At 41.6% G+C, this 25,776-nt stretch overlaps 1 protein-coding gene across 1 annotated transcript in view; it reads right to left on the bottom strand.

Moving 5' to 3' along the window:
* Positions 1 to 25,776, bottom strand: part of CAP2 (cyclase associated actin cytoskeleton regulatory protein 2) — a 161,180-nt gene that overhangs the window by 75,254 nt on the left and 60,150 nt on the right. Inside the window, exon 4 of the mRNA XM_059688708.1 lies at positions 25,388 to 25,465. Coding sequence (XP_059544691.1) covers positions 25,388 to 25,465 — 78 coding nt within the window. The remainder of the gene's footprint in view (positions 1 to 25,387; positions 25,466 to 25,776) is intronic.

Raw genomic sequence — 25,776 nt, 5'->3', positions numbered from 1 at the left:
GTTCTCAGGTGCAGAGCCACGTGCTCAGCCCAGAACTGCCTCCCTCCCTTCCAGCTGACAGACCACAGGGACATGATTTTCCTTCTCTGCCTCTTTCCTCACATTCCTTCTGCTACTCTTCCCTGAATCCCTTTCCCCTTTAAGTCCTGGGAGATGGAAGAACAAGGAAAAGTTGAATGAGAAGAACGGGGCCCAAGAAACATCCCAAATGCATCCTTAGGAAGGCCTCTGAGTGTTGTAGTTCTTTGGTTGCTGTTAGTAAAGAATAATTCAATCTCAAGTACACCATTAGAGAATTACAGAATGATTCAAAATGTCTCTATCCAGGCCAGGGAAAGGCTGTCAAGAGAGGAAAAGAAAAGGCAGTTCTTACTTTCCTACAGAAAGTATTTTAAAGACAGTTGGTTGCGGGAGGATGAAGGGGGTAAAGGGAGTCAAATACATGGTGATGGAAGGAGACTAGAGCTTGGTAGTGAGCACACAATAGAATACGCAGGTGATCCCATCTAATAAAGAGGGAATATGCTAGTTGACCCTCATGCTGTCACAAAGATGGCAGCGCCCATAGCCAATAAGGAGGGAATGTGCTAATTGACTGCCCCGCCTTCAAAGATGGCAGTGCCCACAGCCAATAAGGAGGGAATGTGCTAATTGACTGCCCCGCCCTCAAAGATGGTGGCACCCACAGCCACAGGATGGTGGTGCCCAGTATCCTAGGCCCCGCTGGGGTGGCAGGCGCGCCGCAAGAACTTGCTGTGCATATGCCTCCAGGGTCCCCCAGTCCCCTCAGCCCACCAGCCACCCAGGGTCAGCCTGAGGTGCAGGCAAGCCTCGGATGTTGGCTGCCCAGCTGCCCAGGGCCACCTGAGGCTCAGGTAACCAGGGCCGCCCGAGACTTCTGCTGCCAGCAGTGGCAGCAGCAGAGGTGTGATGGGGGCATCACCTTCCCCTGATCGTCAGGTCACCTCCCGCCCCTGAGGGCTCCTGGACTGTGAGAAGGGGCAGGCTGGGCTGAGGGACCCCCCATCTAGTGCATGAATTTTCATGCACTAGGCCTCTAGTGTATTATAAAACTGTACAGCAAAACCTACATAATGTTATTAACTAATGTTACTCCAATAAATTTAATTAAAAATCAGTTAACAGAGAATAGTCATTTTACATAGAGACCAAAAAAACAATACAGAAAATCAATGAAACCAAGAGCTGGTTCTTTGAAAGGATAAACAAGATTGATAAACCTCTAGCCAGACTCACCAAGAAGCAGAGAGAGAGGACCCAAATAAATAAAATCAGAAACGATAGAGGCGAAATAACAACAGACCCCACAGAAATACAAATGATTGTTAAAAAATACTATGGACAGCTTTACTCCAACAAACTAGACAACCTGGAGGAAATGGACAAATTCCTAGAAAAATACAGCATTCCAAAACTCAATCAGGAAGAATCTAAAAATCTCAACAGGCCAATAACTATGGAAGAAATTGAAGCAGTCATCAAAAAGCTTCCATCAAACAAAAGCCCAGGACCAGACGGCTTCACAGGGGAGTTTTACCAAACATTCAAGGAAGAACTAAAACCTATCCTCCTCAGACTACTACAAAAAATTCAAGAGGAAGGAACACTTCCAAGCTCATTCTATGAAGCCAGCATCACCCTAATACCAAAACCAGGTAAAGACAACACAATGAAAGAGAATTACAGGCCAATATCCCTCATGAACATAGATGCCAAAATCCTCAACAAAATCTTAGCAAATCGGATCCAGCAGTACATCAGAAAGATCATACACCATGACCAAGTAGGATTTATCCCAGGGATGCAAGGATGGTACAATATCCGCAAATCAATAAACGTGATACATCACATAAACAAATTGAAAGAAAAAAACCACATGGTCATATCAATTGATGCAGAAAAAGCATTTGACAAAATTCAACACCCATTTTTGATAAAAACTCTCAGCAAGGTGGGAGTAGAAGGATCATACCTCAACATAATAAAAGCCATATATGACAGGCCCACAGCCAACATCATACTCAACGGACAAAAACTAACACCATTTCCCCTAAGAACAGGAACAAGACAGGGATGCCCGCTCTCACCACTCCTGTTCAACATAGTACTGGAAGTGTTAGCCATTGCAATTCGGCAAGAAGAAGAAATAAAAGGCATCCAAATTGGAAAAGAGGAAGTAAAACTGTCCTTATTTGCAGACGACATGATATTATACATACAAAACCCTAGAGATTCCATGAAAAAGCTACTAGACTTAATACATGAATTTGGCAATGTAGCAGGATACAAAATTAACCCCAAGAAATCTGAGGCATTTCTATACACCAATAGTGAACTTTCAGAAAGAGAGATTATAAAAACAATCCCGTTTACCATTGCACCAAAAAAATTTAGCTACCTAGGAATAAACTTAACTAAAGAGGTAAAAGACCTCTACTCAGAAAACTACAGGACGTTGAAAAAAGACATAGAGGAAGACATAAACAGATGGAAGAACATACCGTGTTCATGGATTGGTAGAATCAACATCATTAAAATGTCCATACTACCCAAAGCAATCTATAAATTCAACGCACTTCCCATTAAAATACCAATGGCATACTTCAGAGATCTAGAACGAACTTTCCAAAAATTCATCTGGAATAAAAGAAGACCCCGAATAGCTGCAGCAATCCTGAAAAAGAACAAAGTAGGTGGGATCTCAATACCAGATATCAAGTTGTATTACAAAGCCACTGTTCTCAAAACTGCCTGGTACTGGCACAAGAATAGGCATATAGATCAATGGAATAGAATAGAGAGCCCAGAAATCGGCCCGAACCAATATGCTCAATTAATATTTGACAAAGGAGGCAAGAACATACAATGGAGCCAAGATAGTCTCTTCAATAAATGGTGTTGGGAAAATTGGACAGATATATGCAAGAAAATGAAACTAGACCACCAACTTACACCATACACAAAAATAAACTCAAAATGGATAAAGGACTTAAATGTACGACAGGAAACCATAAAAATTCTAGAAGAATCCAAAGGCAAGAAAATCTCAGACATATGCCGAAGCAATTTCTTCACTGATACAGCTCCTAGGGCACTTGAAACTAAAGAAAAAATGAACAAATGGGACTACATCAAAATAAAAAGCTTCTGCACAGCAAAAGAAACCATCAACAAAACAACGAGAAAACCCACTGTGTGGGAAAACATATTTGCCAATGACATATCTGATAAGGGCCTAATCTCCAAAATTTATAGGGAACTCATACAACTTAACAAAAGGAAGATAAACAATCCAATCAAAAAATGGGCAAAGGACCTAAATAGACACCTTTCAAAAGAGGACATTCAGAAAGCCAAGAGACATATGAAAACATGCTCAAAGTCACTAATCATCCGAGAGATGCAAATCAAAACAGCAATGAGGTACCATCTCACACCTGTCAGACTGGCTATCATCAACAAATCCACAAACGACAAGTGCTGGAGAGGATGTGGAGAAAAAGGAACACTTGTGCACTGCTGGTGGGAATGCAGACTGGTGCAGCCACTATGGAAGACAGTATGGAGTTTCCTTAAAAAACTGAAAATGGAACTCCCATTTGACCCTGTGATCCCACTTCTAGGAATATATCCCAAGAAACCAGAAACACCAATCAGAAAGGATATATGCACCCCTATGTTCATAGCAGCACAATTCACCATAGCTAAGATCTGGAAACAGCCTAAGTGCCCATCAGTAGATGAATGGATTAGAAAACTGTGGTACATCTACACGATGGAATACTATGCTGCTGTAAAAAGGAAGGAACTCTTACCATTTGCAACGGCATGGATGGAACTGGAGAGCATTATGCTAAGTGAAATAGGCCAGTCAATATAGGAAAAATACCACATGATCTCACTCATTCATGGACAATAGAGACCATTATAAACTTTTGAACAATAATAGATACTGAGGCAGAGCTGCCTCAAACAGATTGTCAAACTGCAGCGGGAAGGCCGGGGAGGGTTGGGGGGCAGGAGGTAGGGGGGTAAGAGATCAACTAAAGGACTTGTATGCATGCATATAAGCATAACCAATGGACATAAGACACTGGGTGATAGGGGAGGCTAGGGGACTGTCTAGGGCGGGGGGATAAAATGGATACATATGTAATACCCTTTGTAATACTTTAAGCAAAAAAAAAAAAAAAAGAGAATAGTCATTTTAGTTGATATAAATAGAAAAGCTGAGAGAGTAGAAGAGTGTTTTGAATGTCCTATGTATGGTGCATACTATACACTGATTTGAGGGCTGAGGTTTGGTGTTTTCGTAGAATTCTATCTTATCTTGTGGGTCAGTGGTGTATTTTACCTCAACATGAATAAGTATCCTGTCTTCTATATTAAGTAAAAAAAAAGCAAAAATTATAGCTCATCCAGTTCATTCTACAAAAAGACTATTCAAAACCTGAAAAGTCAAGTAAAATCATAACTGATGAATATTTATTACAGCCATCATCAGTTTCAGAAAGCTAAGTTATGATATAGGCTCTTTAAAAATATATATATTTTTATTGATTTTAGAGAGGAAGGGAGAGGGAGAGAGAGACAGGCACATCAATGATGAGAGAGAATCATTGATTGGCTGCCTCCTGCAACCCCAACCCCCACTGGGAACTGAGACTGCAACCCAGGTATATATCCTGACTGGGAATCAAACCTTGACCTCCTGGTTCATAGGGCGATACTCAACCACTGAGCTACGCTGGCTGGCGATACAGGCTTTCTATGAGTTGTATAAGCAGTTAGAATTCATTAGAAACTCGTAATTAAAGTGAAGAGTATACTAGTATTTACAACGACCATGCAGAACTTACAGCCACATTTTCCCATTTTAGATAATTATAATATTTTAGTTGTATCACATGTGTAGTTTGCTCTGTCTGGGTTTTATTTGTTGTCAAGTTGGTAAAACATGAAGTTTCAAATTATATCCATGTTCCTTGGGGAAAATATAATCCAATTTGTGACTTTCCAAGAGGAATCCTGTACACATCCAACTATAGGATATTCAGTCAAAAAAAATGATGAGACTCTTGTTGTTTGAATCATTTAAATCCAATTTGTGTGTCGTGCTGCCCATGATTCCATACAGAGAATGCATCTGGAGGAGATGGGCTAGGGCCTGGAGTTCTTCTGCAGTTTCTGTGGCTCTAACTGCGTGACTCCTGGCTCCAGAGGGCTGACACTGGGCACTCACAATTTCACAGCCACAAGAAAGCACTGTTTTCCATAATTTACATGGAAGCCAAGCACAGGGAAGAATCCATATAATTGGAACATTTTTCAGCAGAGCTTAGATATCAGGCCAGCTGGATCTCCATCGCTCCTGTGAATTTAATCAGCACACTCTTCCCAGAACCTATATTCTATAACCATTGAAGGCTCGAGCTACATCTGTCACCCAAATCTGGTTGTGACCATTTCTCATCATTAGCTCTGCACACCCAGAAATGAACCGTTCTGTGGTAGCCTCAGAGGCACTCACTTTGTAAAAGAGCCTATGAATGAGAGCCTATGAGGAATGGTGTCTTTGAAATAAAAAGCCTTACTAACACCCTCTCACTTGTCCTTTCCCTAATCTTCCTTTTCCAAATCCCCATGAGGAATTCTTAATATTTTTCAAGGCTTATTCTATGTGGCAGACCCATCACTTACATTTGATATCTCATTCTCTACCAAATATTGCTCCAAATGTTGAGTTCTGTTTCCTTTTTTTTTTAAAAAAAATGTTTTTATTGATTTTAGAGAGATACAGGGAGAGAGAGGAAGAGAGAAACACTGATGAGAGAAACATGGATTGGCTGCCCCCTGCATGCTCCCTACTGGGGATTGAGCCCAAAACCTGGGCATGTGCCTTGACCTGGAATTGAACCACTGACCTCTTGGTGCACGGGACTATGCTCAACTAACTGAGCCACACCAGCCAGGGCTGAGATTTATTTATTTATGTATGTATGTATGTATGTATGTATTTATTTATTTAGGCAAAAGTTAATAGTATTACTAAACAAAAATGTCATTTCACGCTGTTCCATTCCTGTGCCCTTACCTATTAACCCAGCTTTTATTTCTCAAACAAACTAAGAGTGATCAGGAGTCCAAGCCTCTCTTCTTATCAAATTTGATGCCAAATAAAATATAGTTAAGAATACAATCTATCTAATAATAGGATAATATGCAAATTGGTCAGGACGCCATCACATAATGACTGATCAGCAGGCTGCATCCCTGCCCCCTGCACTGGCCCGGAGACATGAAGCTTGCGTCCCCAACCCCGGCAATGGGCCCGGGGATGTGAGGCTTGTGTCCCTGACCCCTGCACCGACCTGAGGGTCCGCAGGCACATGGAGAGGCCCCTCCGCCGCGGGCCTGGCCCGGTGTCCACAGGCGCGAAGAGGTTCACAGGCCTCCGCTGTGGCCCGACCCAGGAGTGGGGTCACAGTGGGGCCTCTGTGCGCCTGTGCTGGGGGTCTGCAGGCCTCCAGAGCAGCCCAGCCTGGTGGTCCGCTGGCCTCCCCTGGCTCTGGCCTACCTCTGTGGGGCAATCCATCGAGGAGCCCCAGATGGGTGGGTGGGGCCTACCTCTTTGGGACGATGGATTGTGGGGCTCCCACACTGTGACAAGACACAGGCCATGCTCAGGGAACACTCCCCCCACCCCGAGTGCATGAATTTTGTGCACTGGGCCACTAGTATGTCATAAAAGCAAAGACACACCTATTATAAAGATCTCTGAAACTCTTAGAATCTTGTCAAGGGGGTGGAAAATATGCACAAAGACAACAGTGGAATGTTTCTAAAATAATACACAACCAAGTTACTTCTGTTTTGACAGAAACTATTATATAGACGCTGATAAAGTTCAGAGCTATAAAGAGACAATCAGAAGGCATGGTTAATATGTTCCTTAATCGAATAAAAGTTAGGAAGGTGGCTGTGGTGGAGGCATGAGGGTGGTAACAGTTAAGATAAGTGCAAAGCACAGGAAAACATGAACCATGACAAATAACATCACCCAGACCCCATTTCCCCAATGCATGCTCTCATGCAATTGAGATAAAAGATGTAGGAGTGCCAAATGCTATGAATGCTATACAGTAAGCACCCAATAAATGTTTGGTTAAAAAGAAACCCCGGGGGAGAACCAAGATGGCGGCGATATAGGCAGATGTGTCCCAGGTCGTGTCCCGGAGCAAATGGAGCGAGCAGCTGAAGCTAGTAACACTCACACCGAATTGGCGAAATTGCTCAGCTGGTGAGAGGGTTTACAGCCGGGAAGAGCAGAACTCCCCTGGTAAGGTAAAAAAAACCCAGGGATTTGGGCAGGAAAGTTTGCCAGACCTCTGAGCCCAGAGAGTCGGAGGGAGACCGCGTGGCAGACAGCCGCGTCCCTTGGGACAGGCACAGCTCCTGACGGGGGAAAGGAGAACCGCAGGATTCCTGGCGCCGCCAGGGAAATTGAGAGCTGGGTTCTGTGACCGCGGAGGACTGAGCCTAAAGGGGGCAGCCTGAAGAGCTGACCTGACCATGCAGTCCCGGTAAGAGAAGAAGCTTACAGAAACCAAGCCTTCCCCGTTTCCGCGGCCGGCGTTTGTTTGTTTGTTTTCACTGAATCCTGTTCATGGGACATTTCGGATACAGACACTCACCTGTGCTGAAGAGAGGGAGAGTGTGCTGAGGAGTGGAATCTGGGGAGAGACTGGGGAAAGAGGGGGAGCCGGGAGAGGTGGTAGTGAATTGAGTGCTGAGACACCCCAGAGCCCGGGACTGAGGCAGCCACCCGCTCCTGAGAGGGAGTCTCCTCCCCCCAGCCCCCAGGCAAGGAACACAGCCACACCCAGATTCCACCCTGTACAAGATCAAGGATTAAGATAACCTGATCAGTCCCTGGGAGTTAACAGGGTCTGGCCTATAGGGGGATTTTCAATCCCAGCAACAACATAGCGCCGGTAACTAACTATTACGCAGTCAGCTCTGGGCAGTGAACTTCCACTGGACAGAGAGGCCCTATAGCCTCAGAGGCCAACCCCAGAACACTGCCACCCAGAGGCTGACCCACAAACTGACTCTTTGCTAAACACAAAATAAGGCAGTCTGGGAAATAAATGCGGCATGCTTTAAAATAAGGACTGTGGTTTACAACACAGAGGAACAGTATATCGCAGGGAAACTCAACACTCTCCTGAATACCTGGAAGGTCTAAGGCGAGCCACACTGAAGAATAGAAGAAACGAAGGACCTTCACTACTGCAATTTTTTTTCTTTTTTCACTTTTTAACTAAGAAACCAATTTTTTTTTCATTCTTTTTTTTTTTCTGTTCTTTTTTTTTCTTTTTTTTTCTTTCTTTTCTTCTTTTTCCATCACCTGATTTTACCCTTTTAATTACTACCTTCTTATTTTTAACCAGTATTATTACTGCTACCATTTTACCATTTTTTTAAAGTGCCATTTTATTTTTTCTTTATTTTATTTTGGGATTAGTGTTCACCATTCTATTTTCATCGTTATATTATTGGTTGTTTCTAGTTTGCATTCATATCCAGGGAGCTGTTGCTGGAATTTGTTGGGATTAATGGATGTTCTATAGGAGTATTCTCCTCATATAAAAAGTCTCTTCCCTCTTCCACTTCATTCTCTCTTTTCGCTCTTTTTTTTTTTTTCTTTTCTTTTCTCGCTTTTATTTTCCCCCTTCCTTTTTCCCAATTTCATTTTTGCACTCCCTTTTTTTGGTCCCTACTTTTCTTTTCCTTTTTCTCTTTTATCTTTTTCTCTTCCTTCTTCCTTATCCCCTAATTCTCTTAATTCAGGTGGTCACCTTTAATTGGGGTTATTAATATCGTGAATATATTTGTGTATAGCGCCTGGTACGTGGTGCTTTGTTGTGTTGTATTTTGTGCCTTTAAATCAACGCAGCAGATCCAAGCAACAGCAACCTCCTGAGCACCTCATCCTCTGCTGAGGAACAGCAGCTGTACGTGAAACCTTGCCCAACCAGCCGGAAGAGCCACCACAGCTGTGAACAGCACCCACCAGAGGAGCTGCTGACAACTGAAGAGCAGCTGCTACCGCAACCGCCCGAAGAGCAACCACAGACCAAGGAGTCACTGCCACCAAGGGAGCAACCACTGAACAACTCAACGTCTAGATATGTCAGTGAGATCAAACATGGGTAGACAAAGAAACCCCCAAAGGAAAGAGAAAGAGGACTCTCCAGAAAAGCAGCTAAGTAATACAGAGGCATGCAACATGACAGACAAAGAATTCAGAATAAGGATCCTAGAGTGCATAAACCGGATGGAGGAAAAAATCGACAACCTCTGCAAGAAGCAAGAAGAAACAGATGAAAAAATCGATAACATATAGAAGAAGCTAGAAGAAACAGATGAAAAAATCGATAACATATGGAAGAAGCTAGAAGAAACAGATGAAAAAATCAACAACCTAAGTAAGACCCAAGAAGAAATGAAGAGTGATATAGCTGCAATGAAAAACTCCATTGAAAGTATCAACAGTAGACTAGGAGAAGCGGAGGACCGAATAAGTGAATTAGAAGACAAGGAAGCAAAACACACCCAAAATGTACTGCAATTGGAGAAAAAAATTAAAAGACAGGAGGAGAGCCTAAGGGAGCTTTGGGACAACATGAAACGAAACAACATACGAATAATAGGAGTACCAGAACAACAGAAAGATGAACAAGGATTAGAAAACCTACTCGAAGAAATAATATCAGAAAACTTTCCTGAGGTGGGGAAGAAAAAAGTCACACAAGCCCAGAGAGTCCCAAACAAGGTGAACCCGAAAAGACCCACACCAAGACACATCATAATCACCATGGCAAATGTTCAGGACAAAGAGAGAATCTTACAGGCTGCAAGAGAGAGACGGAAAGTTACATACAAGGGATCTCCCATTAGATTGTCAAATGACTTCTCAACAGAAACACATCAGGCCAGAAAAGAATGGACTGAAATTTACAAAGTGATGCAAAGCAAAGGACTGAATCCAAGAATACTCTATCCAGCAAGGCTATCATTCAAACTTGAAGGGGAAATAAGAAGCTTCACAGACAAAAAAAGACTAAGGGAGTTTGTCACCACCAAGCCAGCAATGCAAGGAATGCTAAAGGGACTGGTATAAAAATAAGAAATAAAAAGCTCAGAAAGAAAACAGCCACACAAAAAAAGAAATGGCTACAAACAAGTACCTTTCAATAATAACTTTAAACGTAAACGGACTAAATGCTCCAACCAAAAGACATCGAGTGGCTGAATGGATAAAAAAACATGACCCATACATCTGCTGTCTACAAGAAACCCACCTCATTAGAAGGGACTCACACAGACTGAAAGTGAAAGGATGGAAAAATATCTTTCAGGCAAATGGAAAGGAAAAGAAAGCTGGGGTAGCAATACTTATATCGGACAAAATAGACCTCAAAGTGAAGGCCTTAACAAGAGATAAGGAAGGCCACTTCATAATACTAAAGGGATCAATACAACAAGAAGATATAACCCTGGTAAACATATATGCACCCAATGTAGGAGCACCCAAATTCATAAAAAAACTCCTGGAAAATATCAAAGGAGAGATCGACAACAATACAATCATAGTAGGGGACTTTAATACACCATTGACAGCACTGGATAAGTCCTATAGACAAACCATCAGCAAAGATACAGCAATCCTAAATGACTCACTAGATCAGATGGACTTAATAGACATCTTCAGAACACTTCACCCCAAAGCCAGAGAATATACGTTCTTCTCAGGTGCTCATGGGACATATTCAAAAATAGACCACATATTGGGTCACAAGCAAAGTATCCCCAAATTCAAGAAGATTGAAATCATAAAAAGCGTCTTCGCAGACCACGATGGCATAATATTAGAAATAAACTACAATAAAAACAACCCAAAATACTCAAACACCTGGAAGCTGAATAGCATGCTATTAAATATTGATTGGGTTACCAATGAGATCAAAGAAGAAATTAAAAACATCCTGGAAACTAATGACAATGAAAACACAACAATCCAAAACCTATGGGACACATTGAAAGCAGTCCTGAGAGGGAAGTTTATAGCTCTACAGGCCTATCTCAAAAAACAAGAAAAAATGGTAGTAAATCATCTAACTCTACAACTCAAAGAATTAGAAAGAGAGCAACAAGAAAACCCCAGAGTGAGCAGAAGGAAGGAGATAATAAAGATTAGAGCAGAAATAAATGACATAGAGACCAAAAAAACAATACAGAAAATCAATGAAACCAAGAGCTGGTTCTTTGAAAGGATAAACAAGATTGATAAACCTCTAGCCAGACTCACCAAGAAGCAGAGAGAGAGGACCCAAATAAATAAAATCAGAAACGATAGAGGCGAAATAACAACAGACCCCACAGAAATACAAATGATTGTTAAAAAATACTATGGACAGCTTTACTCCAACAAACTAGACAACCTGGAGGAAATGGACAAATTCCTAGAAAAATACAGCATTCCAAAACTCAATCAGGAAGAATCTAAAAATCTCAACAGGCCAATAACTATGGAAGAAATTGAAGCAGTCATCAAAAAGCTTCCATCAAACAAAAGCCCAGGACCAGACGGCTTCACAGGGGAGTTTTACCAAACATTCAAGGAAGAACTAAAACCTATCCTCCTCAGACTACTACAAAAAATTCAAGAGGAAGGAACACTTCCAAGCTCATTCTATGAAGCCAGCATCACCCTAATACCAAAACCAGGTAAAGACAACACAATGAAAGAGAATTACAGGCCAATATCCCTCATGAACATAGATGCCAAAATCCTCAACAAAATCTTAGCAAATCGGATCCAGCAGTACATCAGAAAGATCATACACCATGACCAAGTAGGATTTATCCCAGGGATGCAAGGATGGTACAATATCCGCAAATCAATAAACGTGATACATCACATAAACAAATTGAAAGAAAAAAACCACATGGTCATATCAATTGATGCAGAAAAAGCATTTGACAAAATTCAACACCCATTTTTGATAAAAACTCTCAGCAAGGTGGGAGTAGAAGGATCATACCTCAACATAATAAAAGCCATATATGACAGGCCCACAGCCAACATCATACTCAACGGACAAAAACTAACACCATTTCCCCTAAGAACAGGAACAAGACAGGGATGCCCGCTCTCACCACTCCTGTTCAACATAGTACTGGAAGTGTTAGCCATTGCAATTCGGCAAGAAGAAGAAATAAAAGGCATCCAAATTGGAAAAGAGGAAGTAAAACTGTCCTTATTTGCAGACGACATGATATTATACATACAAAACCCTAGAGATTCCATGAAAAAGCTACTAGACTTAATACATGAATTTGGCAATGTAGCAGGATACAAAATTAACCCCAAGAAATCTGAGGCATTTCTATACACCAATAGTGAACTTTCAGAAAGAGAGATTATAAAAACAATCCCGTTTACCATTGCACCGAAAAAACTAAGCTACCTAGGAATAAACTTAACTAAAGAGGTAAAAGACCTCTACTCAGAAAACTACAGGACGTTGAAAAAAGACATAGAGGAAGACATAAACAGATGGAAGAACATACCGTGTTCATGGATTGGTAGAATCAACATCATTAAAATGTCCATACTACCCAAAGCAATCTATAAATTCAACGCACTCCCCATTAAAGTACCAACAGCATACTTCAGAGATCTAGAACGAACTTTCCAAAAATTCATCTGGAATAAAAGAAGACCCCGAATAGCTGCAGCAATCCTGAAAAAGAACAAAGTAGGTGGGATCTCAATACCAGATATCAAGTTGTATTACAAAGCCACTGTTCTCAAAACTGCCTGGTACTGGCACAAGAATAGGCATATAGATCAATGGAATAGAATAGAGAGCCCAGAAATCGGCCCGAACCAATATGCTCAATTAATATTTGACAAAGGAGGCAAGAACATACAATGGAGCCAAGATAGTCTCTTCAATAAATGGTGTTGGGAAAATTGGACAGATATATGCAAGAAAATGAAACTAGACCACCAACTTACACCATACACAAAAATAAACTCAAAATGGATAAAGGACTTAAATGTATGACAGGAAACCATAAAAATTCTAGAAGAATCCAAAGGCAAGAAAATCTCAGACATATGCCGAAGCAATTTCTTCACTGATACAGCTCCTAGGGCACTTGAAACTAAAGAAAAAATGAACAAATGGGACTACATCAAAATAAAAAGCTTCTGCACAGCAAAAGAAACCATCAACAAAACAACGAGAAAACCCACTGTGTGGGAAAACATATTTGCCAATGACATATCTGATAAGGGCCTAATCTCCAAAATTTATAGGGAACTCATACAACTTAACAAAAGGAAAATAAACAATCCAATCAAAAAATGGGCAAAGGACCTAAATAGACACCTTTCAAAAGAGGACATTCAGAAAGCCAAGAGACATATGAAAACATGCTCAAAGTCACTAATCATCCGAGAGATGCAAATCAAAACAGCAATGAGGTACCATCTCACACCTGTCAGACTGGCTATCATCAACAAATCCACAAACGACAAGTGCTGGAGAGGATGTGGAGAAAAAGGAACACTTGTGCACTGCTGGTGGGAATGCAGACTGGTGCAGCCACTATGGAAGACAGTATGGAGTTTCCTTAAAAAACTGAAAATGGAACTCCCATTTGACCCTGTGATCCCACTTCTAGGAATATATCCCAAGAAACCAGAAACACCAATCAGAAAGGATATATGCACCCCTATGTTCATAGCAGCACAATTCACCATAGCTAAGATCTGGAAACAGCCTAAGTGCCCATCAGTAGATGAATGGATTAGAAAACTGTGGTACATCTACACGATGGAATACTATGCTGCTGTAAAAAGGAAGGAACTCTTACCATTTGCAACGGCATGGATGGAACTGGAGAGCATTATGCTAAGTGAAATAAGCCAGTCAATAAAGGAAAAATACCACATGATCTCACTCATTCATGGACAATAGAGACCATTATAAACTTTTGAACAATAATAGATACAGAGGCAGAGCTGCCTCAAACAGATTGTCAAACTGCAGCGGGAAGGCCGGGGAGGGTTGGGGGGCAGGAGGTAGGGGGGTAAGAGATCAACTAAAGGACTTGTATGCATGCATATAAGCATAACCAATGGACATAAGACACTGGGTGATAGGGGAGGCTAGGGGACTGTCTAGGGCGGGGGGATAAAATGGATACAGATGTAATACCCTTTGTAATACTTTAAGCAATAAAAAAAAAAAAAAAGAAACCCCGAAAAATAAATTAATGGAGTTGAGCAATTAAAAAAGGCTGGAGTACAAGGTGAGCAGGGCCTAACAAAGGTCGGAAGCAACTATTCACAGGCAAATTTATCTACTAAGAGATTCCAGAAATGGAAGTACTAGTCCTCCCAGCAGCGAACCCACCAAACCCTGACAAGACTTTTTTTTCCTGTCTAGTTTATAAAAAGAAGAAATCATCATGCAAGTACATTCTGTAGGTGTTTGCCACTTAGAAACCTGAAAGGGGGCGGGAGGGGGGAAGTGATGTGGAGAACAGAGGGGAAAAAGCTTGTGTGTGTTTTCTTCTCTCGATTAGTTTGGGAAATGTATCTCCTTTAAAATAAACTGCCATCAGCAAGGTGCCCCCTTGTTCAAGTTAGGAGAGGAGCTACGAGATGTCAAATGGTGAATTTGGGTTTTTATTAACCTGGCAATGTTAACTTGTTCCTGTTCAAAATTTATGTTTTAAAAATCTCTGGAAGGCACAGTGCATTTCAATTTAGGACATACAGTAGTTTGTCTTCTCCTAAAATCAATTATGTACAATTTATTCTGGATTATTTGTAATGTTAGTAACTCAGGGAAATATCTGCATTTTTAATTAAGAGCTAAGTATACAAATTAAAAGTACTGCACAGTGAAGCTTAAATCTTGCCCTCACTAGTTGGAGCACATAAACACTAATATCAAATGATGGTTTTGTCATGTGACCCATCCATCCCCCAGCACATACAAATATAGAACATGACCATAAAAAGTAATGGACCATGCCCTCTGCTAAGTAATTTATGACAGCGCACCCAGACTGGAATGCCAGCTGGAATTACCTTCTCCCCGACTGCTATTTTCGCATATACAGCTTTGAACAGATGATAGAAGCTATGTCCTGCAAAGAGGACCTAAATTAAGGCTGCTGGAACAATGAACAAGTAGCAAATCCGAACCAAAGGCCAAAGTATGTTTAGTTTTTAAAAAGATTTGTTGAATGACTCAATGAATGACCTCTTTTAAAATTAATTTTTGATTCAAGCTGTAAGAGAAAAACTTGCAACACTTCCAGTTTGTGTTTTTTCTTTTTTTAGATTAATGGTGGCAGGCAAGCAAACATTTAGCTTCACGGTGGAGAATGAGAAATAGCGGATAATTATTTTATTAAAAATATAAAGTGATCCCAACGTTTGACTAAACAGAGAATGAAAAATTTCCTAGCCACATACACAGTTCCAGCCTTTAAGAAGAAACTGCCATCAAGGCAGTCTGGAACTGTAACAAACTTCGTATGAAATAGTTGATAAAACAAAAGATATTCTTCTTTTTTATTGACCTTTACCCCTCAGATAATCCCCAAATCCCCTGTGTGTGATAACCACCTCACTTCCTTTGGGCGGCCATTCATTATCTAATTCATGTCTTACACAAAGACAGATGAGCTAATGTGCCTTATCAGATTAAAAAAAAAAAAAAGTCACCATGAGTGATGTCCAACAGGACAGGATCTTAGCAAATCCTTTCTGCCTCCATACTAACCAGGGTCACAGCGCACAGGCCATTCACGGCTTCATGTTGCTAAAGCAAACAGTCTGGGCAGAAGAATGACAGAATTACCCTCCTTTCTGATTACCCTCCTCTCTGCACCCTGATAAACGAATGATTAGCTTTCCTGTTGGGATTCAGCACCGACTGGGTAGCTTCAGGCTGTCAGCTCCCACAGACCCCGATGATACCACCCCTCCCTTGCCTGTGCTTCCTTCTTCCTGAACCAGCACTGCAGGGAGCCTCCCCACGGCAGCCAGGGTGTAATTACTGAGGTGATTTTCTTGCCGTGGAAACGCTCAGATGGAGAGCAAAGGCCTCTTTTAGCCTCATTTCTCCACCTACAACAGGAGATGCGCACAGAAAGCTGCTGGTTACCATACAGCAATCCTGGAGGTATCAGTCAGCAAGCAGTTTTTACCTGCTTGAGCAGATATTTTAGTTGGGGTTAAGCCTAAATTAAAAGCATTGCCTTTGGGTGCTTTTGAGTTGGCAGTGAAGAGAACCAACCCATTCAGTAATATGAAGTGAGACTCAAAAATTAATTTAGAAAAGGCCATAAAGTGAGCCACTGGTTAGATTAGAAAGTGCTACCTCTTCCTGAAACTGTCAACGCAGACCACTGGGAAATACCTCTATTTGAGGAATGATAACAGTATAATACAAAGGGTAAACTTTTTTTTTTTTTTTACCTTTTATTGCTCTTATAGTTTTTCTTTCCTATTTTCAAGATTAAAAATACTTGCTTGGCACATATAATTAATACCAGTTACTCAGTTCCTGATGCTTTTGTATTTAAAAAAAAAAAAAAAAGCTTCGTAACGATATTTGAAAGTAGGCATTTCATTTTACATTAGGGCCAGAATTACTTCCTTGCATGACGTTACCTGCCACATTCCCCCTAACAACAGAACTTAGCACTAATTATGGCCAAACCTTTCACGAAGACTCAGCAGCCCTGACTGAGCAATGTGGTGACATTTTCTGGGCACAGATGTAAGGAACGCTTGGGATTCTGGCTTTGTTCACTCGTTTGCCTTTCCTTACAATTTCCAGACCTGCCACAAGCACCAACTAATTTACCCAAGACATGCTCTGAGATCAAAGTCATGTGACCACTGTGTTAGACAATACTTTGACACTTGATGGTAAAACATTAAAGAGAAACAAAGGATGAACACACTCTAATTAAGAGAAACTTTAAGATGTTTGTATACATGTATCTATATCTGTATTTCTCCATCCATATCCAAATGCAATAAAAACACATTCAGTTGTTAGAGTTGCAAGCTTTCCTGCCTTTCTCTGGATGGCTACTGGGCTAGTAACCTGGAAAAACCCACCTGAGTGTTTAGAAAGACAATCTACTTCCACTGAAATAGACCTTATTTTAGCCAAACCAAGTTCCCCACTCTGGCAGATTGGCTAGATGTTCACCAAATCTATGACTTCTTCGTCCCAGGCACATGGGTTGGTTACATTCCTCAGCCTCCCTTGTGGCTAGGAATGGCCATGAGACTGAATGAAGTTGGAGGGGACACATGCCACTTCCAGGCCTGGCCCATAAAACTTCGCAGGAACCACCCTGCATTCTCTTTCCCAATTCAATGGCTGATGACCGGATGGGAGAAGCCTGGGTCCCTGAATGGCCATGTAGAATACGGTCAACCAAAGAGCAGACTTTATGAGAGCAAGGGAAAAACGTCTACTTGGCCAAATCTCTGAGAATTGAAAACTTTTTCCTAAAGCAGTTGGTCTATGTTGGCTAACGGTGAACTCTCCTCAGTTACCTGATACTTTCTGCTTTTCTCTTTCTATCCTCACTGTAACTTTACGAGGTAAAAACTATTATCCGCATTTTAAAGATAAGGAAACATAGGCTTAGACTAGAGTTTAACTGCCTTCCCCTAAGTGGGTCACTTGGCAAGTGGACTCAGTTAAAATTGTTCAGTGGAAATGTACTGTGGATTTTACCAAATTAAATTGCCACAAGTCACCCTGAAAAAGAAGACTTTAAAACTTAGGAGACACAGATGAACTTGTTGTTTTTTGCATGTGGAGTAGCAGAGCTAATGAGAGGGCCTGTGATTCTAATCCAGATAGGCCCAAACCGAAAGTTTCTACCCTTGACGACCCTCACAAATTACTAAGTCTTATAAAAATCTCAAACACATTTATGACCACTAGTAAACAGTAATCTGGATCTATCGATGCCTCAAGTAATTAGCAGAAATCTTGAAGTGACCCCCACTAGGCTTTCCTGCCTAGTTTAAGAGTAACAAATCATTTGCAAATTAGATACTGTTCCATGAATTTAAAAATCCTTCTGAGGTGAGTGCTTTGAGCAGAGCACTGTGCTGGGCGTGCATAGTCTCTCAGAGCCGGAGTCATGGCCAGAAGGAAGCTCTCTGTGCAAATTTTCCAACTGTATACAAGTGAAAGGACCAAGAATCAGTTTTAGATTCTTTCTCTGCACACAAGAAGGCACTATTTCCTTTAAAAATGCAAGTCCAAATAAAGACAGAAAAGGAGAGGGAGGCCAGAAGAAACTCACCTCTCACTTCTGGAGGAATAAAACCCTCAGACTCCCAATCTTTTCAATGGAATAAAATCCACAGGGCAGTCAGTGATCATAAATCATCTTCTCTGAAGTTGGAAACTTAGGGTTATTTTTTCCCCCTCTGTGTACCAGTAAGCATTAATAACACACACACACACACACACACACACACACACACACACACACACACACATACCATTTCATTGTCAGGACCTAGCAGTGTAAGAAATGTTGGAGAAAATATGGAAAGTGTGCCTAGGAGGGGAGGAGAACAGCAGTTCCCCAGCCCATAAACGCTTCCTATTTGTCTGTAATTAGCCAGGGCCCGAGGAGGTGGGCCTCAATGGGTGACCATCCAGGAACCCCCGGTGACAGCCTTCTTTGGGTGGTGCCCATCCAGGGCACTGGTCTACTGGAGGCTCCATTTTCAGCTCAGGCCAGAGTTTTGGGGTCACTCATGGTGGAGATGATTAAAGATCATGTTTCACATCTCTCCCAGGTGATGTGGAATGTCTCAGTGCTAAATAAATATTTCTTTCAGCTCTCTATTCAACTAAACACTTTCTACAGTTTTATTTTGACCTACAGGTCTATAAGTGACTACGCAGTATGGCTCTTATTATGTGTTGTGTCTATGAAGAGGACTTCGGATGGTGAGTAAAGGAACGGACCCTGGTCTGGATCCCAGGACCAGATCATTAATGTGTTACTGAATTTCACACTTCATGCTTGTAAAATAGAAGTAGCACATTTCCCTTCCACCCACCTATTGTAAAAGTAAAGGAATAGTTGGATGTGCCATTGTCCTTTGAAATTTTTCGCACCTACAGAATGGGGGTTTCTTGACCATTTTCCATATGAGAATCCTTCCATCAGCTGGGAAGAAACAGGCTTCATCAATTGTCACTAAAATCCACAGACAACAATACTGAAAGGACTAGGCCATTCTTTTGCCCACAGATCATTCCTATAAATTACAACAAGGGGAGAGAGGACAAGCATGAGATATTCTTCACATGTTTTATAACCTGTTGTATGTCACGAGCATTGTAATATATCAATGAGAGAGGCGCTTTCAAAATGCAAGGTGTCATGACCCATCAGTACATCATGAAATCCACTCAGTGAGTCATGATCATCATTACAAAAGGAGGAAGAAAAGAGCAGAGCAATAGAATGGACTAGAAGAAAAATGTCAGAATGCAGTGAACTTGGTAAGGGGAGCTGTTGTGAAACTGGGTGGTGAAATAAAATATATATACTTTTCTACGGATGATGGCTTAAAAATTTAAAAGCCCTTATATTACAGAATACAAGAAATGTGTTTCTTAGTTCAAAATGAGAAAGGAAACTTGAAGTTGGATGTCTTCATTGCCAATCAAGCCTACAGACAAACCTCTGCTCCTGTTTCTCCCAGGGTGAACAGGAGGAGAGGGTGGGGGAACTCTTAGGGCAAGGAAGAGAAAACAAATGGCAAGGTGGCTTCACATTTTGGTCTGTGGCTCATGGCCTTATTAAAAAAACGATTCTCTTAGAGTCTTGTAAGGAGAAGGGACTCAAGGTAATCTGTATTAGTTTTCTATTGCTGCACAGCAAATTACCACAAACCTAAAGACTTAAAACAATATCCATTTATCATCTCAGTTTCTATAGGTCAGAAATCTGGGCAGAGTAAAGATACGGTCTCTGCCCAGGGTCTCATAGGGATAATCGAGGTGTTGGCAGGCCTATATTCCCATTTGGAGCTACGGATCCCCTTTGAGGCTCACGTAGTTGTTGGCAGAATTCGGTTACTTGTAGTTGTATGAGGCCCCTGTTTTATTGCTGGCTGTTGGCAGAGGGTCTTTCTGAGCTTCTGGAAGCTGTCTTCTCCCTACATGGCAGCTCTAGTCTTCAAGGACAGCAGAAGAATTGGTCTCCAGCTACTCTGACAGTCTTATATGTCACAACAGAGTCACTGGAGTGACTGTCCCGTCACCCTCATAACCTACTCAAAGGAGTGATATCCTATGAACTCACAGGTTCCATCTACATTCAAGTGGAGGGATTTTATATTAGGTGGTGGGAAGCTTGGGGTCCATCTTTGAATTCTGCCTTCCACAGAATCTCCCCTAAAAGTCAGAATTCACCTAAAGTGACAACCATCAAGCATTTAAAGCGACTTAAAAAAAATGTTCAACTCTGCATTTTCCAAACTGGTGCACCAGCTTCTGCAGAACTTGAGTAGATATCCTTCTACAAGAAGCCTCTGTGGTCAAATAAGTTTTTGAAAACGTGGGTATAATAATGTTTAACATGTTTCTTTATTGAGCACAGTGTGGGGTTTCCCCCTAGCATATTTAACCCAGGAAATAGATTTTTGGGTTTGTGCTAAATAAATCCACCACTTTATGAATATTACTGTAATATTAATGTTACATTGAAGGAGCTGTATTACTACTCTTGCACTGTCATTTTATTTCCTTTACGATGCCTTTGTTGATCCTTTGTCTACAAGATCCCTACCTCCCTGAATTTTGGTAGCACTAATGGTCTACTTCACTTGATTGGCAGTTTGCTTATAATTGACTAGAGGCCTGGTGCACGACATTCATGCACTGGGGGAGGGGTCCCCTCAGCCCAGCCTGTACCTTTTCTGGGAGCCCCTGGGGGATGTCGGACTATAGGACATCCTTAGTGCTGCTACGGAGGTGGGCTGCTGTGCTCACCAGCCATCATCCCAGCTTGTGGTTGAGTGGGGCTCCCCCTTTGGAAGTGCACTGACCACTAGGGGGCAGCTCCGGCATTGAGCATCTGCCCCCTGGTGGTCAGTGCGTGTCATAGTGACCGGTCATTCAGCCGTTTGGTTGACTTGCATATTACCCTTTTATTATATAGGATAAGTATAAAATACTTTTCTTTTTTGATGGTCACCTTCTACTAAATTTAATCTCTTTGAAGGCTGCCACTCTGGCTTAAAGCAGCAGTGTAGAGCACCACACACAAATGTGCAGTGGTGCAGTGTGTTGGCTGAGATATCTGGGAATCAGAGTTATCCTGGGGCATTTTGTCAGCTTTGGAACTAAGAAGTAAACCAATTTCTTTCTCTAAAGCTCTCCTAGCTCATCTTTAAATTGAGAACGCTATGAGAGATGGTTTCTAAGGGCTCTTCCCAGCTAATATTTAATATATGCCTATCCTCAAGCCCTGCCCCATCTCATAGGTGTTTGTTTTTACAGTGCCTGTTAAGCACTTGAAGAATATTTGTCCACTGATTAACTGTGAGCTTGCATTGTTGTGGGTTCCAGTATTTTATCAGTTCTCTCCTGTGTTCCAGGAGGTTTCTAGCTTCCAGCTGGTCAGGGTGCACAACCTCAGTTTTTGGCATCAGCTTATACAACCCTCAGACCCTAACTGACCACTGATGTTGGTTTGGCCTTGTCTCATGCTTCTGCAGAGTTAGAGGTCACCTCCATCAGCAGGATTGGAGGCACCCCTAGCAGGTCCTCCTGCTTAAAATATCTTCCTTTTCTAATGCTTGAAACTCCTATTAAAGATTCATCCTCTACCATTTTATTTCAGAGCCTTATTTCAACTCTAAGTAAAAAATTATATGAGTAATTATTTAATAACACATCCTCTAGAAAGTAAGTCACCTTGTATAGGCATGACATGTGAGCAATAAATAAATCTCACTAAGATTTTGAAGATGTGTGTTACTGCAGCATAACACAACTTGCTTTGATGTAGACATGTTCGGAGAAAATAACACAAGTTTGATATTTGACTACCGAGGAATTTTGTGCTTCTGGAGATATTAGGTGGTAACATCTAAATTCTCGCTGCCCAAAATGCAGCAGAATCACCTGGTCAGAACCACAGATTCTTGGGCCTCACCAGGGACCTGCTGATCTAGACCAGCCGTGGGCAAACTACGGATCCGGCCCATTTGAAATGAATAAAACTAAAAAAAAAAAAGACCGTACCCTTTTATGTAATGATGTTTACTTTGAATTTATATTAGTTCACACAAACACTCCATCCATGCTTTTGTTCTGGCCCTCCGGTCCAGTTTAAGAACCCATTGTGGCCCTCGAGTCAAAAAGTTTGCCCACCCCTGATCTAGACCCTGAACTTTAACAAGATCTGCAGGTGATGAAGTGAAGATTAGAGCCTGAGAATCAATGCTCAAGAGGTAGCTGGACATGACAGTTGGAAACATCTGAAATCAATGTGAGCTACAGGCAGAACTGTGAGAGCCACAGGTTCTGAAAATGTGGTCCCTGGACCAGCAGCATCACCATCAGGTGGGAACTTCCAAAATGCAGATTCGCAGGCTGCAGCCAGGTCCTATTGAACTGAAAACTCTGTAAGTGGAGCCCAGAAACCTGCAACTTAACAGCCCCGCAGGTGATTCTCAGGTATGCTGAAGTTTGGGAACCACTGCCCTATGTCAGCAAAAGTTGAAATTACAGGAGTTAATATTCTCCTGAAAAAAGGAAGAGGGGATGACATGGACAGTTACAATATTGTTCCCATAAAAAACTATAACCTGCTTTATGATAATCTTTTTTATGATGTATCTTTTAGCATGTTCATGGGGAAAATAAAGGCCTGGTCATGGCCTATTCTCACCACTGTGGTGGTAACTTCCCAAATCTACTTTCCCACTGAGTGGAAGTACTAGAACAGTCCTCTGGGCAAAGATGGAGGGGATGGAAAAGGGGGGTGGGCATCAAAACATTGCTTTGCATTTCACCTACCTGATACTGCTGGGGTTTATTACGCTCAGAGCACTGTAATAAGTGCTGGAACACTGCCAGCCCATGCCCTGCCTGGGTAACAGTGCCCTGGAACCGATCCATTTCTTTCCCTTTGATTAAGAACGCAGTGGAGCTATACCCAAGATATTACACCCAAGAATCTGCAGAGCCACACACTCAGACACACATTATCCTTGACCATGGCTCCTCCCAGTACATTCATTCATTTCTTCACCCAATACTTAATGAGTGACTTTTATGTGCAAAGCTGCAAGGCCAACGGAGAAGCCTTTTTGTGTGTGTGCTTGAAGAACTGATTGAGTGGGGCACTGGCCAAGAAAGTCATGGTTCTTCCCTCCATCTGAGGCTCTCGATGATGCATTGAGTTTACTTCTCCTCTCACTTTAATCACAGAAAAGCCAGGCTAAGTCTGTCTCTCAAGTGCATCACATTGTCATTTTCTAGTATCACCGTTCTCTTTGCAAAGGGAGGAAAAATTAGGGATTGAGAAAGCCAAGGAAGAAAATGCATCCACAGCAGAACACAATATTTCCATCCCTACAAAGCTACCTGCCTAGGCTGCGTGCTAACTCGTTTCCTGTAAGGGAAGTGATCCATCCATCTATCCTGGTGGGGCTTGGTAGCTCTGGCTATAAAACTTTCAAGGCCAAGACCACTTTCTGATCAATTAAATCAGAACCTCTTGGAGTGAGAACTAGGCACTGATATTTTAAAAATTTTCCGGGAGATGCCACTGCACAGGCAGCGCTGGGGACCATGGTTCCAGGGAGGGTCTAGGGCAGTGGTCGGCAAACTCATTAGTCAACAGAGCCAAATATCAACAGTACAACGATTGACATTTCTTTCGAGAGCCAAATTTTTTAAACTTAAACTATATAGGTAGGTACATGGTTATTAACTTAATTAGGGTACTCCTAAGGCTTATGAAGAGCCACACTCAAGGGGCCAAAGACCTGCATGTGGCTCGCGAGCCACAGTTTGCCCACCACGGGTCTAGAGTCTTAAGTGCTGGTCCTTTATGGAGCTGAGCTTCATTCCCTGAAAGTCAAAGTCCTAGTTTCCCAGGATTCTCAGCTTTACTTTTTCAATTTCAAGAGTTTGTTTTATTTATTTATTTATTTATTTTTTTAAAATATATTTTATCGATTTTTCACAGAGAGGAAGGGAGAGAGATAGAGAGTTAGAAACATCGATGAGAGAGAAACATCGATCAGCCGCCTCCTGCACATCTCCCACTGGGGATATGCCCACAACCCAGGCACATGCCCCTGACCGGAATCGAACCCGGGACCCTTCAGTCCGCAGGCCGATGCTCCATCCACTGAGCCAAACCAGTTTCGGCTCAAGAGTTTGTTTTAGAATTAAAAGTGAGCTATTAAATTTAAGATATTGTGTTATAGTGAATATTCAATAACCTTCTATATTTATATAGTTGTACCAAAATTCAGATGCAGAACATTTAGTCAAAACAATTATTTTTTTCTTATTTAATAAAGAATGCTAGTACTAGATCTACTTTTTAGCCTATCTATACTACTTATGAAATAGAAGATAATAAAATTCATACATAGAATATATATATGATGATAGATGTGAACACATTTTGATAACAAAGCAGCACAAAGTATAAACTAAAAAGTAGTAGTAAACACTTTCTTGATTATAAAACTATTGTGAGAATAGCAAAAAGAATAGGATAGGAGAGGGTGTGTGGGTGGGAAGAGATCAACCAATGAAATTGTATGCATATATGGATAATCCATGGACTCAGACAATAAGGTGGTGAAGGCCTGGGGTTGGGGGAGGGGGCTGGTTGGAAGAGGTCAATGGGGGAAAAAGGGGACATATGTAACACTTTCAACAATAAAGATTAAAAAAATAAATTGTTCATTCAAAATTAAAAAAAAAAGATATAGGTGACATAAATAAATTGACCTTTTAAACTGGTGATGTCAATTTTTACAGAATGAATTTGGCCATATTAAGATTGTGAAGACAGATGAAATGTTCCATATTGTGGTCTGGCTTAGAGACAGAGCCCACATGTGCTGTAACTCTCATTTTCAGGTTGTCACTCACAGCAGCTGGTTCTGTTGCTTCCTATTTACCTTACAGCGCCCATTGCCCAGGCAGCCCTGTCTCTAGGGATGCATGCTTACCTCCTGGGGTTGTTGGTACTGAGAGGCCATGAGGAGGAAAGCCCGCTGGGCCTGGAAAGCGCTGTGCACCATTTCTGCCTGCGAACAAAGAGGAAGAGGAAGTTTAAATGTTTGAGCTCCTAAACAGAGTTACCACATGATCCAGAAAGCCCATTCCGAGTATATACCCAAGGAAAATAAACAAATATGCTCACACAAACGCTTGTAAATAGAGGTTCATAATGGCATTACTCATAACAGCTCAGATGTGGAAACAGCCTAAATGTCCACCAACTGATGAATGAATAAATGAAATGTGATATGCCCGTACAATGGAATATTACTTGGCATTAAAAAGAATGGAGTGCCGCCCGGCCGGCGTGGCTCAGTGGTCGAGCATCGCCCTATGA

This window comes from Myotis daubentonii, chromosome 3, assembly GCF_963259705.1.
Source record: "Myotis daubentonii chromosome 3, mMyoDau2.1, whole genome shotgun sequence".
Lineage (NCBI taxonomy): Eukaryota > Metazoa > Chordata > Mammalia > Chiroptera > Vespertilionidae > Myotis > Myotis daubentonii.
Note: the sequence above shows the minus strand (reverse complement) of the source record. Positions and strands in the feature narration are given on the sequence as shown.